The 17,456-nt window shown below is 37.7% G+C and overlaps 1 protein-coding gene and 1 long non-coding RNA gene across 3 annotated transcripts in view; one reads left to right on the forward strand and one right to left on the reverse strand.

Annotated features, from left to right (window-relative positions):
- Positions 1-1,431: 1,431 nt before the first annotated feature.
- Positions 1,432-17,456, forward strand: part of LOC126484549 (uncharacterized) — a 29,117-nt gene continuing 13,092 nt past the window's right edge. The window contains exons 1-2 of the long non-coding RNA XR_007587872.1: positions 1,432-1,775; positions 8,672-8,960. This is a non-coding gene — a long non-coding RNA (uncharacterized LOC126484549). The remainder of the gene's footprint in view (positions 1,776-8,671; positions 8,961-17,456) is intronic.
- The window catches only part of LOC126484537 (uncharacterized), a 28,782-nt gene continuing 14,000 nt past the window's right edge, over positions 2,675-17,456 (reverse strand). Inside the window, exon 3 of one of the 2 annotated variants that reach the window (XM_050108087.1) lies at positions 2,675-5,399. In XM_050108087.1, coding sequence (XP_049964044.1) covers positions 4,338-5,399 — 1,062 coding nt within the window. In that variant the 3' untranslated portion in view covers positions 2,675-4,337. The remainder of the gene's footprint in view (positions 5,400-17,456) is intronic. The other variant, XM_050108095.1, reaches the window with a different exon arrangement.

A 17,456-nucleotide genomic window follows, 5' to 3' on the forward strand; every position in this document is an offset into this window, starting at 1 on the left:
CGAGTTCAAACACTTATTATTACTGAGCATATCTGGGAAGCCTTGCAACGTGCTGTTCATACTCTCACAGATTTATGGACAGCTCTGCATGATTCATGGTGTCAATTCCTTCCATCACTACTTCAGAGACTAGTCGAGTCCACACCATGTTGTGTTGCGGCACTTCTGCACGCTCGCAGGAGCCCTACACGATATTAGGCAGGTGTAGCCGTTTCTTTGGCTCTTCAGTGTATGTTATGTGAACTATAGAAGGCATGTTAATACGTTCCCTTTGACATCCTAATTGCACGGTTGGCAATTTATTATGTAATGTAGTTCTGCATTAGCAGTAATTACTTAGTTTATCTCAGTTAAAAAGAAACACTCTTCTGCAATAGAAATGAGTACCGTATTTACTCGAATCTAAGCCGCACTTTTTATCCGGTTTTTGTAATCCAAAAAACCGCCAGCGGCTTAGAATCGAGTGCAAAGTAAGCGGAAGTTCTGAAAAAAATTTTGGTAGGTGCCGCCACAACTAACTTCTGCCGTCCAATATATGTAGCGCTACACAGGCATGCTTTGCAGGCACAAAGATAAATACTGGCCCCAAACCCTCTGCGTCAGTAAATAAATTTAAAAAAAAGGTGGACGACGAGCTTTTTCCTCCGCCTCGAGTTTCGACCACTGCATTTTCACACATTATCCAACGAAGTAAATACAAATTCCGTATTGTCCACCTTCGAATGTAGCAGCATTTCAATGTACTACGAAAATCCGACTGGCAAGACTGTTTGGGATGTCTACGTTCTTAATTTTTTCCTACCTATGAGAAGAGATGGTTCCTTATAGGAACTTTTGTGAATTGTAAATCTCATGCAGTATTCTCTTCACCTTAAGAATAATACGAATATAAACGTTTTGCCATGTATTCTTTCGTGTTTGCTGCTTATTCATTTAGATCCTGTCTGCCTAATAAACGACGAAACTAGAGTGAGACAACAGCAAACGCGGAAGAATATGCATATCATGTCATGTTTATATTCGTATTATTCTTATGCCTAATAATGATACAGTTAGAAATGAAGCACAGCAACTGACTAGATTTTTAAATCTAAGATGACTCTAATTTCAGTGCAGAATGTAATGTAGGCTACTAAAGAGGCGTCTGCAAAGATTTTCAAACGGAGAAAAATTTTCGCTAAACTCTCGTTCAGAACATCTTCTATCATACGCTGTCTATTATTTGGTTCTTGTTGATCATTATCAAAGAAAGCAGCAGTGTAAGTAACAACAAGTAGCAGTCTCTTGCCATTGTTTCGCTAAGGAGACGATTCCTTTCTCTCTCTCTCTCTCTCTCTCTTTTTTTTTTTTTTTCTTTTTTTTTTTTTTTTTTTTTTTTTAAAAAAATTGTAATCGGCGGTAGCGTGCGCAAAAGCAAGCCATGCCGCGAGCGGCGACAGGTCGTAAACACTCATTATCAGAATGCGACAAACAATGCATGACACAGTACAGTAATGCATTTTCAGCTTAAAGTGACGCAAACATTTATAACAAAGAGTACGACACTTATCAGATCAAAGAAAAATAAGCAATCAATTCAAACCAGAGGTAGTATGCGAAAAACTTGGGTACTTCTATAAATACGGACGGAGCACGTGACGCATAGCAATGGTTACCTGGTAAAGGCTACCTGGCTAAGCTTACGACTCGAACCAAAGTACTGTAGCTGTATCTTCATTCATTCGACCTAAATTGTGTCTCATATTACAATGGACCAACTTTGTTTCGATTTGGAGGTGCGGCCTAAAACTTTTCTCTCCCCTTGAATTTCGAGTCTCAAATTTCAGGTGCGGCTGGGATTCGGGAATTTTTTTTTCCCTTGATTTTGAGTCTCATTTTTCAGGTGCGGCTTAGATTCGAGTAAATACGGTAGTGGTTTTCCCCAAGGCTCTGTCCTTATGCCTTTCTTCAACATTATTGCTATCAGTGACCAGCCCAGTTGCATAGATCTGCATTATCAGTAATTACTTACAGTTTGTTGCAGTCAAAAATAAACACTCTTATTTAACAGGAATTTGTAGTGGTTTTTTACAGTGCTCTATGATTGGACCCTTCTTTTGCATTTACGCTATCAATGACCTGCTTAATTAGATACTATATCAGACTGGCATATGCTTAACTTACCTCACATCAGAACATCTTAGCTCTGAAGGAGGTTACACAGGACTCACTTGAATCTGTACTGTGCCAGTTCTCATCAACTAAACTACTATGTAATCCAAAGAAGATACAACAGCTTCTTTTAGGATTGCACAAAGTTATATTGTCTGGAATCCAGCCTAAGACTTTAGGTTGGAGGTTTCAGACTGGCTGGCTCATCTTGTTCTAATTTAGTGATCAGTCAGCCACACGTACTGCTGTAGTATTTTAGTCTCTTCGCTATTCACTTTAAAGCTGTTTTACATTTATATTAGTGGAAAGTTTGATTTTTTTTTCATCAGTTTTAAACTGAACTGCTGCAAGTTATTTTGGTATATACATTAAAGGTCAAGATGACAAGTACCCAAAGATCAGAAGAGTTTTTTTTTCTTGTCACCACCTTATAGATGTAGTCAAGAAGGCAAAAGCTATGTAATATCGAATGAAATCAGATGTGAAATGACAGACTTATTTCTGTTGTAACTATCATACATTTTATTGTTGTCAGTACAGTTCAGTTCATGTAAGTAAAATGCCAACTGGTTATTAATTATGCTTTAATAAATGACTAAGCCTTGGACTTATCAATAAAGTACAAAATTTGATTTGAAGTATTACAATTTTTTGGCAACACTTATCAATTTGACAGTAAAAACATCTATCAAAATGTTTATTTACAAAACATCATTCCACTTATTATATAAAGAACTGATATATAAAATATGGTGCCATATCTGCTACTATATGAGTTATAAAACATTCAGACATGAAAAAGAGAAAGTATAGAAATCAGCATTTTGTTACAAATATGAGTATTTTTAATAAACTGTATTATGAAATTATTCAGTCTCATTCTTACTTAACATTTCACGCAATCTTGTTCTGAAGATGTTTCACTTGTATTTTTATTTAGTGGTAAAAATATCAACCCAGTACCAAGTCTTAATTATTTACATCAAGTTTGTAAAAATGCTGGAGCTCATGTCCAAAATGCATCACATTCAGCATAAGAAAAACACATCATCTAACAGCTCTAGAAAGTTATTTAAACCATGGTGCTCCATCCAAAGCTTAATGGTTACATTCTATGAAATGCATGCTCACCTCCCAAGCCTGCTTTTTTTAAAAAGTACTGCATACGTAACATCACAACTGGTAGTACTCATGGCATACGCATATCTGTATGTGAAAATGTGTATTACAATCCCATTACATATTTGAAGTGTCAATTACACACAATTTACAAACAATTTAATATTCTATTTACAAACAATTTAATATTCTGCTGAACTGACCGTAACACACACAATTGAGTCATATTCTCGAAAGTATTATGTCAAGAGAATATAAATTTGTCACTGAGCACCAGTTATTACACAGGACACAAGCAGTCTCATAAAAGAACGGTAAAATAAAAAACAAATGCTATCCCATAAACAATATCCTGTGATATGTGTTTGCTTATGAGAATTACAATAAAGATCAAAGATCATGAAAATTTAAGAAAGAAAAACATGATATGTGTTCAAAGAGGAAGTTTTCAGAAATATTACAGAAATGTATCGTAATAATATGTTTTAACTACTTTCTTTGTGTGACTACAGCATAAAAAACAAGACATTTTCTTCTTCTAGCGAAATGCAAAATGGATTTTGTGTAGCACAGTGAAAGAAATTACCTAATTTTCACTAAAATATTATTATTATTTGGAGTTGGGACACAGCAGACTTTTGGAGTTGAGGCACAGCAGCCTTAATATGTAATTTTCTAAATGAGGATTTAGAAAACTACATAAAACTTCTCTTGCAATCATATAAACATGAAAGATCCATATACAGACTCTTATTTTTACATTAATACATGAAGCTCATTATTGAATACCAGATGGGTCAGGCTTGCTTTCCTACTGTTTTGACATTTTGTACAATTAATTATGTTCCACAAATATTAGTTTCTGGCAGTGTTCAGTCATAATTTCTGGTTACTTTAAAAGGTCCTTTGCCCCAGTCTGAAACTATTTTGAAGTATTACATACACATTTTGTACAAGGTAATCATTTATCACATGCATGCCTTTTCATATCCAGCTCACATGATGTAATTTAAACCAGATAAATTTTTATATACAGTCAAACATATTGAAGATTATAAAGTCTGTCATTAACCTGATAGATCTCCAGATGATGATCTTTCAATAGGTTCCACTCTGCCTGTTCCCTGAATGTCTGTTAAGATTACAACTTCATATGGAGAGCATTCCTCGTGCCTCAGTACAGCACACAACCAGCCATAAAACCCTTTCTCTAGATCTGTTATTTCCTTATACCAGCTGTCATAAAACCATGACAGCTGAACAAAACCTGCATAAATGCCAAGACCAAGAGTAAAAATAACTATAAGAAAAGGATACAATAAAATGAGAATGGGAGAGACAAGTATCCTACAGAATGTAGGCTTTTCTTCAGTATAATATGTAAAAATGTTGTACCAAGTAATTGTCCCAATGTAAAATGAATACGCACCCGACACAAGACTTACAATAGGTAAAATAATGGCAGTTATTACCATTATATGGGGACCACTCTTAATACCACATGATAACCAAGTTGAAGCTGAACTGGAACTGGATTTTTTTGCAGTTATATTTGCTTCAAGATGCTCAAGCTCTTCACGAGACATATTCAGTCTAATATCCACGCACTGACCTGCCTTCTTGCCACGTTTAATGGTTCCAGTAACTGTAAGGCATCCATCAGTGCTGTTGCTCACTGCTGAATGATCCGCTACAGATTCTGATGTCTCAGAACCTCGAAGGGCCATAGTCTCAAAATTATTGATTCCATCTTCCTCTTGGTCCTCGCTCTCTGTGCAGATATTGACATGCTTTCTAGATTTCAGTTTATGAGCCCCTGTAGTATCCCGCACAACATCAAAATCTAAACTTTGTTCACTCTGACTAAGACTTTCAGTTGTTGTACTTGTCTTGTCAGAAGGATGTAATTTAACTGTTTCTGAAAGTGGGATAGGAATGCTGCAGATTTCTGATGGTGGCGACATTTCAATCTTGCATGTCTCTTCACTGCCAACAATTTTATTATTACTGTCACATCTTTCAACATTATTCTGGTGAAAATTAGTCACATGTTTTGCATTATTTCTGTTTTCTTGGCACAAGTCACTTTCAGCAGAAGGAGCACACAGCACGATACCATTTTCCTTGTCCTGTATGAAAATTACATAATTTTTATTAACATTCAGTGACATATAATATGACAACAGGAAAACAACAGTGGGAAGTTCATATTGATATATACATGATTAAGAGCTATTAATATAAAATATTTATCAAATTACTACAAACTTGGCTTACAATGTCTGGTGACAGAGGGAAAGAAGTATGTAAATAAAATTTCTTTGCATATAAATAATGCTTGTCTTTAATTGCAGAGAACGTGACATGTCAAACAGTGAAATTATTATTATTATCTTCTTTACTTTCTCAGACCTTAGGTCTGGTTAAAAATGGAAAGTGACGCGGACCTTGATCAAGTGTGACTTCCTTTTAACTGTACGGTATATGTTACATTGCATTTAGGAACTTTCGGGTAATTGAACATGTATCAATAATTACAGATTTCTGTAATTGTATATATAAGTTTGGATGTAGCTGTATTGGGTTGATGTACTGGTGGATATTGTGTGGTATGACTCCTGTAGTTGATAGTATAATTGGTATGTCAACTTTATCCTGATGCCACATGTCCTTGACTTCCTCAGCCAGTTGGATGTATTTTTCAATTTTTTCTCCTGCTTTCTTCTGTATATTTGTTGTATTGGGTATGGATATTTCGATTAGTTGTGTTGATTTCTTCTTTTTATTGGTGAGTATGATGTCAGGTTTGTTATGTGGTGTTGTTTTATCTGTTATAATGGTTCTGTTCCAGTATAATTTGTATTCATCTTCTCCAGTACATTTTGTGGTGCATACTTGTATGTGGGAACATGTTGTTTTATTAGTTTATGTTGTATGGCAAGTTGTTGATGTATTATTTTTGCTTCATTGTCATGTCTTCTGGGGTATTCTGTATTTGCTAGTATTGTACATCCACTTGTTATGTGATCTACTGTTTCTATTTGTTGTTTGCAAAGTCTGCATTTATCTGTTGTGGTATTGGGATCTTTAATAATATGCTTGCTATAATATCTGGTGTTTATTATTTGATCCTGTATTGCAATCATGAATCCTTCCGTCTCACTTATATATTGCCTTTTGTTAGCCATGTGTTGGACGCGTCTTGATCGATGTGTGGCTGTGTTAGATGATACGGGTGCTTGCCATGTAGTGTTTTCTTCTTCCAATTTACTTTCTTCGTATCTGTTGATGTTATGTGATCTAAAGGGTTGTAGAAGTGGTTATGAAATTGCAGTGGTGTAGCCGATGTATTTATATGAGTGATTGCTTTGTGTATTTTGCTAGTTTCTGCTCGTTCTAGAAAGAATTTTCTTAAATTGTCTACCTGTCCATAATGTAGGTTTTTTATGTCGATAAATTCCCTTCCTCCTTCCTTTCTGCTTAATGTGAATCTTTCTGTTGCTGAATGTATGTGATGTATTCTATATTTGTGGCATTGTGATCGTGTAAGTGTACTGAGTGCTTCTAGGTCTGTGTTACTCCATTTCACTATTCCAAATGAGTGGGTCAATATTGGTATAGCATAAGTATTTATAGCTTTTGTCTTGTTTCTTGCTGTCAATTCTGTTTTCAGTATTTTTGTTAGTCTTTGTCTATATTTTTCTTTTAGTTCTTCTTTAATATTTGTATTATCTATACCTATTTTTTGTCTGTATCCTAGATATTTATAGGCATCTGTTTTTTCCATCGCTTCTATGCAGTCGCTGTGGTTATCCAATATATAATCTTCCTGTTTAGTGTGTTTTCCCTTGACTATGCTATTTTTCTTACATTTGTCTGTTCCAAAAGCCATATTTATATCATGGCTGAATACTCCTGTTATCTTTAGTAATTGGTTGAGTTGTTGATTTGTTGCTGCCAGTAGTTTTAGATCATCCATTTATAGCAAATGTGTGATTTTGTGTTGGTATGTTCCAGTAATATTGTATCCATAATTTGTATTGTTTAGCATGTTGGATAGTGGGTTCAGAGCAAGGCAGAACCAGAAAGGACTTAATGAGTCCCCTTGGTATATTCCACGCTCAATCTGTATTGGCTGTGATGTGATATTATTTGAATTTGTTTGGATATTAAGTGTGGTTTTCCAATTTTTCATTACTATGTTTAGGAACTGTAGCAATTTAGGATCTACTTTGTATATTTTCAATATTTGTAGAAACCATGAATGGGGTACACTATCAAAAGCTTTTTGGTAATCAATGTATGCTAGTGTAGTAACCTTTGTTTAGTTTTAGCTTGATACGTCACTTCTGCTTCTATTATCAGTTGCTCTTTACATCCTCGTGCTCCTTTGCAACAGCCTTTTTGTTCTTCATTTATAAATTTGTTCTGTGTTGTATGTGTCATTAATTTCTGTGTAATGACTGAAGTTAATATTTTGTATATTGTTGGTAGGCATGTTATGGGGCGATATTTAGCTGGGTTTGCTGAGTCTGCTTGATCTTTAGGTTTTAGATAGGTTATTCCATGTGTAAGTGTATCAGGGGATGTGTATGGGTCTGCAATGTAACTGTTAAATAATTTAGTTAGATGTGAATGTGTTGAGGTGAACTTCTTTAGCCAGAAATTTGCTATTTTATCTTTTCCGGGGGCTTTCCAATTGTGCGTAGAATTAATTGCTCGGGTGACTTCATGTTGCAAAATTACCACTTCAGGCATTTGTGGTATCATCTTGTATGTGTCTGTTTCTGCTTGTATCCACCGTGCATGTCTGTTATGTTGTACCGGGTTTGACCATAGGTTTGGTGGATTGTCTATTTTAATGTGTGTGTTATCTATTGTCTGGTAAAATGTCTTTTGGTTTGTGTTGAATGTTTGGTTTTGTTTCCTTCTATTTTCACTTTTTTTGTATCTTCTAAGTCGTTTGGCCAGTGCTTGTAATTTTTGCTTCTTTTCATCTAATTGCTCTATCGCTTCTTGTTGTGAGATTTTACCTAACCTTTTTCGTTTTTTGTCTGATATTTCATTTCTTATAAATGATGTTAGGTGTCCGATGTCTTTTCTAAGTTTTTCTATTCTGATCTGTAGCCTGTGTTGCCATGCTGTTTTTGTGGGTTTCTTCTGTGTGTTGGTTGGTTCTGATCTCTGCCTAGTTTGTATATTTAGTGTAGTGAGTGCTCCTATATAAACCAGTAGTTGTAACTCTTCCATATTTGTATTTTCATTTATTTTGTTGTGCATGATTGTGTTGATAGTTGTTATTGTTGTTTCGACTTGTGGGTTATTTGGTGGTCTATGCAAGAATGGTCTAATGTCTTATTATTATTAACTCAGTATTCTCCTTGTTGTCTGGCCTTTGCAGAGAACTGATCGAGTTTAGGATGTCACAACAGTAGCGCTTTATTGAACATGTATACAAATATGTAGTCGTCTTACTAGCGCTATCCAAAATAACATACTAAACTGGATTATGAAACAGTTCTCTGGAAGATGATCTGTTCCAGTAAAAGGTTGTCTGTGTCATATATCCATCATGCAGCTCAGTGACACCGTTCCCAAAGAAATACTGTTACATTCTTATGTGATTTAGTGATCATAAGAGTATAATTAATCACATAAAATACAAGTTGAATTCAGCTAAAACTAAATAGGTAAGTCAGAATTATGACTAACACTAATGTGTAACTTAATCAGATATATTCTTAGCAGCCTGTAGCATGCTCCATCTCTCATTGTGACATGGGCTCCAGAAACAGTGCAAGCATTGGGAAGCCATTCTGATACATTACTGCTCTCAGCAGCATTCCAGATTAAGAATTTCACTCTGCAGTGGAGTGTGCGCTGATATGAAACTTCCTGGCAGATTAAAACTGTGTGCCGGACTGAGATTCGAACTCGGGACCTTTGCCTTTCATGGGCAAGTGCTCTGCCACCTGAGCTACCCAAGCACAACTCACGACCCCATCCTCACAGCTTTAATTCTGCCAGTACCTCATCTCCTACCTTCCAGACTTCACAGAAGCTCTCCTGCAGAGCACTTGCCCGTGAAAGGCAAAGGTCCCGAGTTCAAGTCTTGGTCTGGGACACAGTTTTAATCTGCCAGCAAGTTTCAGCATTCCAGCTGTTCTCAAGGAAGATTAGGGCATAATGACCCATTTTTACTGTGATCAAGCTCAGGTTGTACAAGGATGAGGAGAAAAATTGGCCATATTAATTTTGAAGTACCATCTTAGCATTAGTGTGAGTGGTTTAGGGAAAACATGAAAACCCTGAAGCTGGATGGCTGGACAGGCATTTCAATCTGTCTCCTCTCAAATTTAAGTGTAGTATCTTACACTCTGTGCCATCTCACACAGTCCACATTTTCAGTGTGACTAATGTCATGCTGCTTCATGATGAGACAAGTATCTCTGTCCTCTAGAGTGTTCATCAAACTGCTGTGATACAGTTTGGGGAAATAGGTGCTACATTGTTGTGTTGAATGTACAGAGAGCTGCATGTGAAGGGACTGATATATATGATCTACCACGAAGTCTCTGACTCTTTTATCTGTGAGCAACAATAGATGGTATTCCAGGAGTCTTATTTCATTCCATGGATTAACACCAGCACAGCTAAAAATGTGCCCTTTAGATGGCAAGAGCTGTTTTCTACCTGCTTTGATATACTCAAACTGTGCCTGTAGCATGTACCAAAATATGATGCAACTCACCAATTCAAGCAATCTTTCCTTATGCTTCAAATGCCCAATTGCAATGTTTTGGGATCCGTTTATCAATCCGTATGACCTGCAAGATGTTATAAGCATATAATGCAATATGGGTCCTCAGATATTGATAGTGCTCACATGCAAACTGAGTGTTATCAGCTACACTGTGGCCTGTTTGACACACGGGACACTGCAACAATCCCAGGTAACCCATGGTGACCTCTGTCAGCCATACGTTTTGACCTCACAACTGATTTTTTTTTATTTAATAGGATCAGTAATGTTGCACATTTTGTGCATGGTTGTCACACGGGCAAAAGTAAAAGGCATGATAATGTCATCAGTGTGTAGCACACATATCTCTTTCAATTGCTGAATAGTGACAGATGCAGCACTCTGTCTTTAACACTGCTGCTGTCATTCATTGAACTGCTGCACCTGATCAAAAGCGTTAAAGAAACATGAAAAAATTAGATGCAACAGAACAGTCGCTGTTATCCTTATGAATAAAGATCCGTAATATAGCACTACATTGGAGGTGGAGGAAAGAGAGAAAGAAAACTGTCCATACTAGTAAGTAATTAATTCATTCATCATGTTCCACATATCCAAACCAAGAAGGAGAACCTCAAGGGATGTGGAATGAGGCAAGTTATACAAAAGACAAGCAAACTGTAGAAACTTAATCTGCATACTGTATTAACTGTAAATTATCATTATATTGCTTAGTTCTATTAATGCTTATGCCAGCTAAATTTAATCCAGTACATTAAAAAAAAAGCTGCTGTTGTGAAAAAGGTGTTACTTCCTCAGTTATGCTAAAACTATTGCTTTTGTCTGATTTATGCCTTAATATTTACTTATATCAACAAAAATAATCAATTTTTGAAAATATGAGTAACTGGGTGGATAAAAAAAAAAAATCTACTCACCAAGTGCCAGCAGAACAACACACATATAAAAGGTATTACAGTTTGCAAGCATTTGGAGCCAGTGGCTCCTTCTTCTGGCAGAAGGATTGAATGAGAAGTAAGAGGGGTGAAGGAAAAGGACTGGTAACATTTAGGAAAAGAGGTAGCTTTCAGAAAAGTCACCCAGATCCCCAGGTCAGGGAAGACTTACCAGACGAGATGAGAAAGAAAGATTGATTTTTGAGGACTGCACCAGACGAGATTTGAAAACCTGACAGCTTGAAGGTGGAAGAATGAGTAACATGCAAGACAGAGATTACTGCTAAAACACTATGCACAAGTTAATAAGAGCGAAAAGCTAAGTGCATTATATGTAATAGAGAATGGGAGGCAGACGGCAAAAAATGGATAGGTAAGAAAATGAAAGATGTAGAAAACTGTAAGGAGTGGAGAAAGGAATAGGCACCATGAAGAAATGGCAAGACTGAAGAAATTAACATAAATTAAAGCCAGGTGTGTTCCGAGAGCCAAGGACATGTTGTTGTGATAGTTCCAAGCTGTGGAGTTCTGAGAAACTGGTGTCTGGGGGAAAAATCCAGATGGCACATGTGAAATGCACTGAGGTCACAACTCTCATGTTGTTGAGTTTGCCCTGCAACAGGCTATTGTGTGTTGCTAGTATACACCCTCTGCCTATGCCCAGTCATCCTACTTGATGGTAGTCATGTCACTGTAACAGGCTGCACAGTGCTTACATACCAGCTGGTGTATGAGCAGTCTGACACGAATATTGTGGAGATTGGGAGGGCAATGAAAAGCTATTCTAAGTGTGGTAGGCAAAATCTCAGACAGAGTGGACCTCATTTCAGGGCATGATTTTAATAATTCATAGCTTTGTTGAAATAGCTGATTAATACATTCAAGACCAGGATAATACTGAGTGATAAGAGGTTTACTCCTTAGTTGTTTTTTAGGTGGGATCAGCAGGTTTTTTTCTGCATCTTTCATTTTCTGACCTGCCTATTTTTCACTGTCCTTCTTCCATCTCTCTCACATACAATGCACTTAGCTTTTCACTCTTATTAACTCATTCACAATGTTTTAGCAGTAATCTCTGTCTTGCCTATTACCCTGTCTTCCACGTTTAAGCTCTCTGGTTTTCAAACCTTGTCTGGTGCAGTCCCCATCAAATCAGTCTTTCATTCTCATTGCATCCGGTAAGTCTCCCTGACCTGGGGTTCTGGGCGACTTTTCTGAACCCTACCCATTTTCGTTCATGCCGCCTCCTTCTCCTTCGACCCTTCTGCCAGAAGAAGGAGTCATTGGTCCCAAAAACTTGCAAACTGTAGTAACTGTTATTTGTGTGTTCTCCTGCTGCTACTTGGTGAGTAGGTTTTTATCTATCCAATTACTTATTAATCTTTACTTAATTACACTACCATTTTTCAAAGAAAATAATTACTTCATCTGTGAACACTGACTCTTGTTTACAGTTCATTACTACTTGGTATGCAGATGATCACTGGTCTTGTCGTGTAGCTAACAAAACTTTTCAGTTTTTGAACTCATATACTTTGTGGAAAGAGTTTCTAGTGAGTTATGTTTTTAATTTTGTTTCGGACTGGTAGGAATTCCCAATTTCTTGCTGTATGTCATATGAGAGCTTGCTGAAAATCTTTGCATCCGAGTAAATAACTCCACTCTGAACCACACACAGTGTTGCATGTGCCATCAATCAATCATCAGAGACATGTTTGGAGGCAACCCAGTCAGGCTGAACGCCTTAGACACACTGTCCAGTGAGTGCAGCAAGATGGAGGTTAACTGCTGTTTTGGGGTGGCTTTATGTGGGACCGACATACACAGCTGGTGGTCATGGAAGTTGCTGTAACGGCTATACGATACGTGAATGTCATCCTTTGGCCGATAGTGCAACCATATCGGCAGCATATTGGCGAGGCATTCATCTTCATGGACAACAATTTGCGACGCCATTGTGCACCTCTTGTGAATGACTTCCTTCAGGATAACAGCATCGCTCGACTAGAGTGGCCAGCATGTTCTCCGGACATGAACTCTATCGAACATGCCTGGGATAGTTTGAAAAGGGCTGTTTATGGACAACATGACCCACCAACCACTTTGAGGGATCTATGCCAAATCGCCGTTGAAGAGTGGGAAAATCTGGACCAACAATGCCTTGATGAACTTGTGGATAGTATGCCATGACGAATACAGGCATGCATCAATGCAAGAGGACATGCTACTGGGTATTAGAGGTACAGGTATGTACAACTCTGAAGGCCTCGCTGTGTGGTGGCACAACATGCAATGTGTGGCTTTCATGAGCAATAAAAAGGGCAGGAATGATGTTTATGTTGATCTCTATTCCAATTTTCTGTAGAGGTTCCGGAACTCTCAGAACTGAGGTGATGCAAAACTTTTTTTGATGTGTGTATACGTGGCTGTAAAAGTTTTGTAGGATCATAGATTTTAAATAAGCACTTCTACAAAGTATCTCATCTGGTTTCCAAAGAATCAATGTTTGATTTATGACTAAAACAAGAAATGTTTATGTGAAAATGTGATGTAAAACTATTTAACCAAGACAAAATGTGACCCATTAAATAATGAATTATATAAGAAACTACAAAATTGTTCTCAGGACAATAAACATTGATGACATACTCCAAGGGAATGGCTGAACAGGATAATCTTATCCTTAACAGGCCCAATATTACAAACAAGCAAGATGTAACTAGTGAGATTAAGTAAAATTATTAATGGGGTAAATGAAACTGTGGTGACTGGAAATTGGGACATATGAGTAGGAGGGATAATCCACAACATGGCCTGGATGGGAATATGAGTAGTATCTGCTGTCAGAAGTGGAGAGTAAGGCAACTGTCTCTGGTCACTCAGTACTAAACTTGGAGTGCAAATGGCCATATGTTTATTAATTTGCATTATTTCAAGATGGTTCATCTTCCTCCTTTTATTGATGTCATATAAGACTTCATGTCGCACCTTGTAACTTCAGCCTTCTTTAAGCAGGTGGTCTGTGAAAGTAGAGTCTCCATTTCTAAGTTTCCAACTTATATGGTGTTTCTTCAAGCAAGCGCATATTGCCCTACTAGACTGACCTTTGTGAAATTTGCCACAATTACAAGTGATTTTGTATATTCCACTCTTCTCCTAAGCTAAGTGCTGTCATTAACTTTGGTCAAAAACAGTCCAGTAGTGTTATGCAGATAAAATGATGTTTTAAACTTCTTGGATTTAAGCCTTCTGGCTACATTCAGAGAGACTTTTCCTAGATATGGAATCATGCACCATTTATCCAGGTCTTGTGGTGGTGAGTCAAGCACAGAGTACAGAAGAGAGGAGTTCTACTGTCTCTGTTTTTGTGAATTATGGAGTCCACCAAGGCAGGGGGGCAGCATTTAATACTGTTTGTTTGATTATATTTAATTCAGTTTGCAAGTTTTCATCACTCATGGGGACAGATACTATGTGATGTATCAGTGAATGAAAAGCAGCATGTGTACTGATCACTGGGTGTTGAGAACTGGCAGGTATTATAATGCCTGTGGTGGTAGGCTTCCTATAAATCTTGAAAGTATGAATGAGATCACTGATCTCTATGATTAAGTCAAAATAATTTATAGAGTTACTCTCAAACTCCATTGTGAATTTGGTACTATTTTGCTTAGAATTGAGCTGCTTGAGGAATGTTTAAAGTTTCTTGGTAGTATCTGTCCATAAGAACAACACATCATCGGCACTCCTAAACCAATACCCAGCCTTGGAAGAGAGTGGGTTATATTCTCTCTCTCTCTCTCTCTCTCTCTCTCTCTCTCTCAACGCTCCCCCCTCCCCTCCCTTCCCTTTGCCTCCCACCCTTTTCTTTCAAATGTCTCCGTGAGAATTGTGCAAGGACTGTACTGAGGAGGGGGGGGGGGGGAGGTGAGGGGAGCCACACACATAGCGAAACCTTCAAACTGTTTGTTTATCTTATAATCGAGATGGAAATAATTTTGGGTTAGGCAAGTGTGTGTAGTCAACCTTATGTCATCTGTGACAGCTGGGTTGACTCCTGGTTGTCTAGGAAGTTCGTGAGAATGTTTAGGCACTACTGTACATGTAAACATGGTGAGTCAAAAATGACTTTACAACTTTTAAATGTTGTTGTTGTTGTGGTCTTCAGTCCTGAGACTGGTTTGATGCAGCTCTCCATGCTAATCTATCCTGTGCAAGCTCCTTCATCTCCCAGTACCTACTGCAACCTACATCCTTCTGATTCTGCTTAATGTATTCATCTCTTGGTCTCCCTCTACGATTTTTACCTTCCCCGCTGCCCTCCAATGCTAAATTTGTGATCCCTTGATGCCTCAAGACATGTCCTACCAACCGATCCCTTCTTCTAGTCAAGTTGTGCCACAAACTTCTCTTCTCCCCAATCCTATTCAATACCTCCTCATTAGTTACGTGATCTACCCACCTAATCTTCAACATTCTTCTGCAGCACCACATTTTGAAAGCTACTATTCTCTTCTTGCCCAAACTATTTATTGTCCATGTTTCACTTCCATACATGGCTACACTCCATACAAATGCTTTCAGGAACGACTTCCTGACATTTAAATCTATACTCGATGTTAACAAATTTCTCTTCTTCAGAAACGCTTTCCTTGCCATTGCCAGGCTACATTTTATATCCTCTCTACTTCGACCATCATCAGTTATTTTGCTCCTCAAATAGCAAAACTCCTTTACTACTTTAAGGGCCTCATTTCCTAATCTAATTCCCTCAGCATCACCCGACTTAATTCAACTACATTCCATTATCCTCGTTTTGCTTTTGTTAATGTTCATCTTATATCCTCCTTTCAAGACACTGTCCATTCCGTTCAACTGCTCTTCCAAGTCCTTTGCTGTCTCTGACAGAATTACAATGTCATCGGCGAACCTCAAAGTTTTTATTTCTTCTCCCTGGATTTTAATACCTACTCCAAATTTTTCTTTTTTTCATTTACTGCTTGCTCAATATACAGATTGAATAACATTGGGGAGAGGCTACAACCCTGTCTCACTCCCTTCCCAACCACTGCTTCCCTTTCATGTCCCTCGACTCTTATAACTGCCATCTGGTTTCTGTACAAATTGTAAATAGCCTTTCGATCCCTGTATTTTACCCCTGCCACCTTTAGAATTTGAAAGAGAGTATTCCAGTCAACATTGTCAAAAGCTTTCTCTAAGTGCACAAATGCTAGAAACGTAGGTTTGCCTTTCCTTAATCTTTCTTCTAAGATAAGTCGTAAGGTCAGTATTGCCTCACGTGTTCCAACATTTCTACGGAATCCAAACTGATCTTCCCCGAGGTCAGCTACTACCAGTTTTTCCATTCGTCTGTAAATAATTCGTGTTAGTATTTTGCAGCTGTGACTTATTAAACTGATAGTTCAGTAATTTTCACATCTCTCAACACCTGCTTTCTTTGGGATTGGAATTATTATATTCTTCTTGAAGTCTGAGGGTATTTCGCCTGTCTCGTACATCTTGCTCACCAGATGGTAGAGTTTTGTCAGGACTGGCTCTCCCAAGGCCATCAGTAGTTCTAATGGAATGATGTCTACTCCCGGGGCCTTGTTTCGACTCAGGTCTTTCAGTGCTCTATCAAACTCTTCACACAGTATCGTATCTCCCATTTCATCTTCATCTACATCCTCTTCCATTTCCATAATATTGTCCTCAAGTACATCGCCCTTGTATAGACCCTCTATATACTCCTTCCACCTTTCTGCTTTCCCCTCTTTGCTTAGAAATGGGTTTCCATCTGAGCTCTTGATATTCATACAAGTGGCTCTCTTTTCTCCAAAGGTCTCTTTAATTTTCCTGTAGGCAGTATCTATCTTACCCCTAGTGACATAAGCCTCTACATCCTTACATTTGTCCTCTAGCCATGCCTTCTTAGCCATTTTGCACTTCCTGTCGATCTCATTTTTGAGACGTTTGTATTCCTTTTTGCCTGCTTCATATACTGCATTTTTATATTTTCTCCTTTCATCAATTAAATTCAATATTTCTTCTGTTACCCAAGGATTTCTACTAGCCCTCGTCTTTTTACCTACTTGATCCTCTGCTGCCTTCACTACTTCATCCCTCAGAGCTACCCACTCTTCTTCTACTGTATTTCTTTCCCCCATTCCTGTCAATTGTTCCCTTATCCTCTCCCTGAAACTCTGTACAACCTCTGGTTTAGTCAGTTTATCCAGGTCCCACCTCCTTAAATTCCCACCGTTTTGCAGTTTCTTCAGTTTTAATCTACAGTTCATAACCAATAGATTGTGGTCAGAGTCCACATCTGCCCTTGGAAATGTCTTACAATTTAAAACCTGGTTCCTAAATCTCTGTCTTACCATTATATAATGTATCTGATACCTTTTAGTAGCTCCAGGATTCTTCCATGTATACAAAGTTCTTTTATGATTCTTGAACCAAGTGTTAGCTATGATTAAGTTACGCTC

This window comes from Schistocerca serialis, chromosome 1, assembly GCF_023864345.2.
Source record: "Schistocerca serialis cubense isolate TAMUIC-IGC-003099 chromosome 1, iqSchSeri2.2, whole genome shotgun sequence".
NCBI lineage: Eukaryota > Metazoa > Arthropoda > Insecta > Orthoptera > Acrididae > Schistocerca > Schistocerca serialis.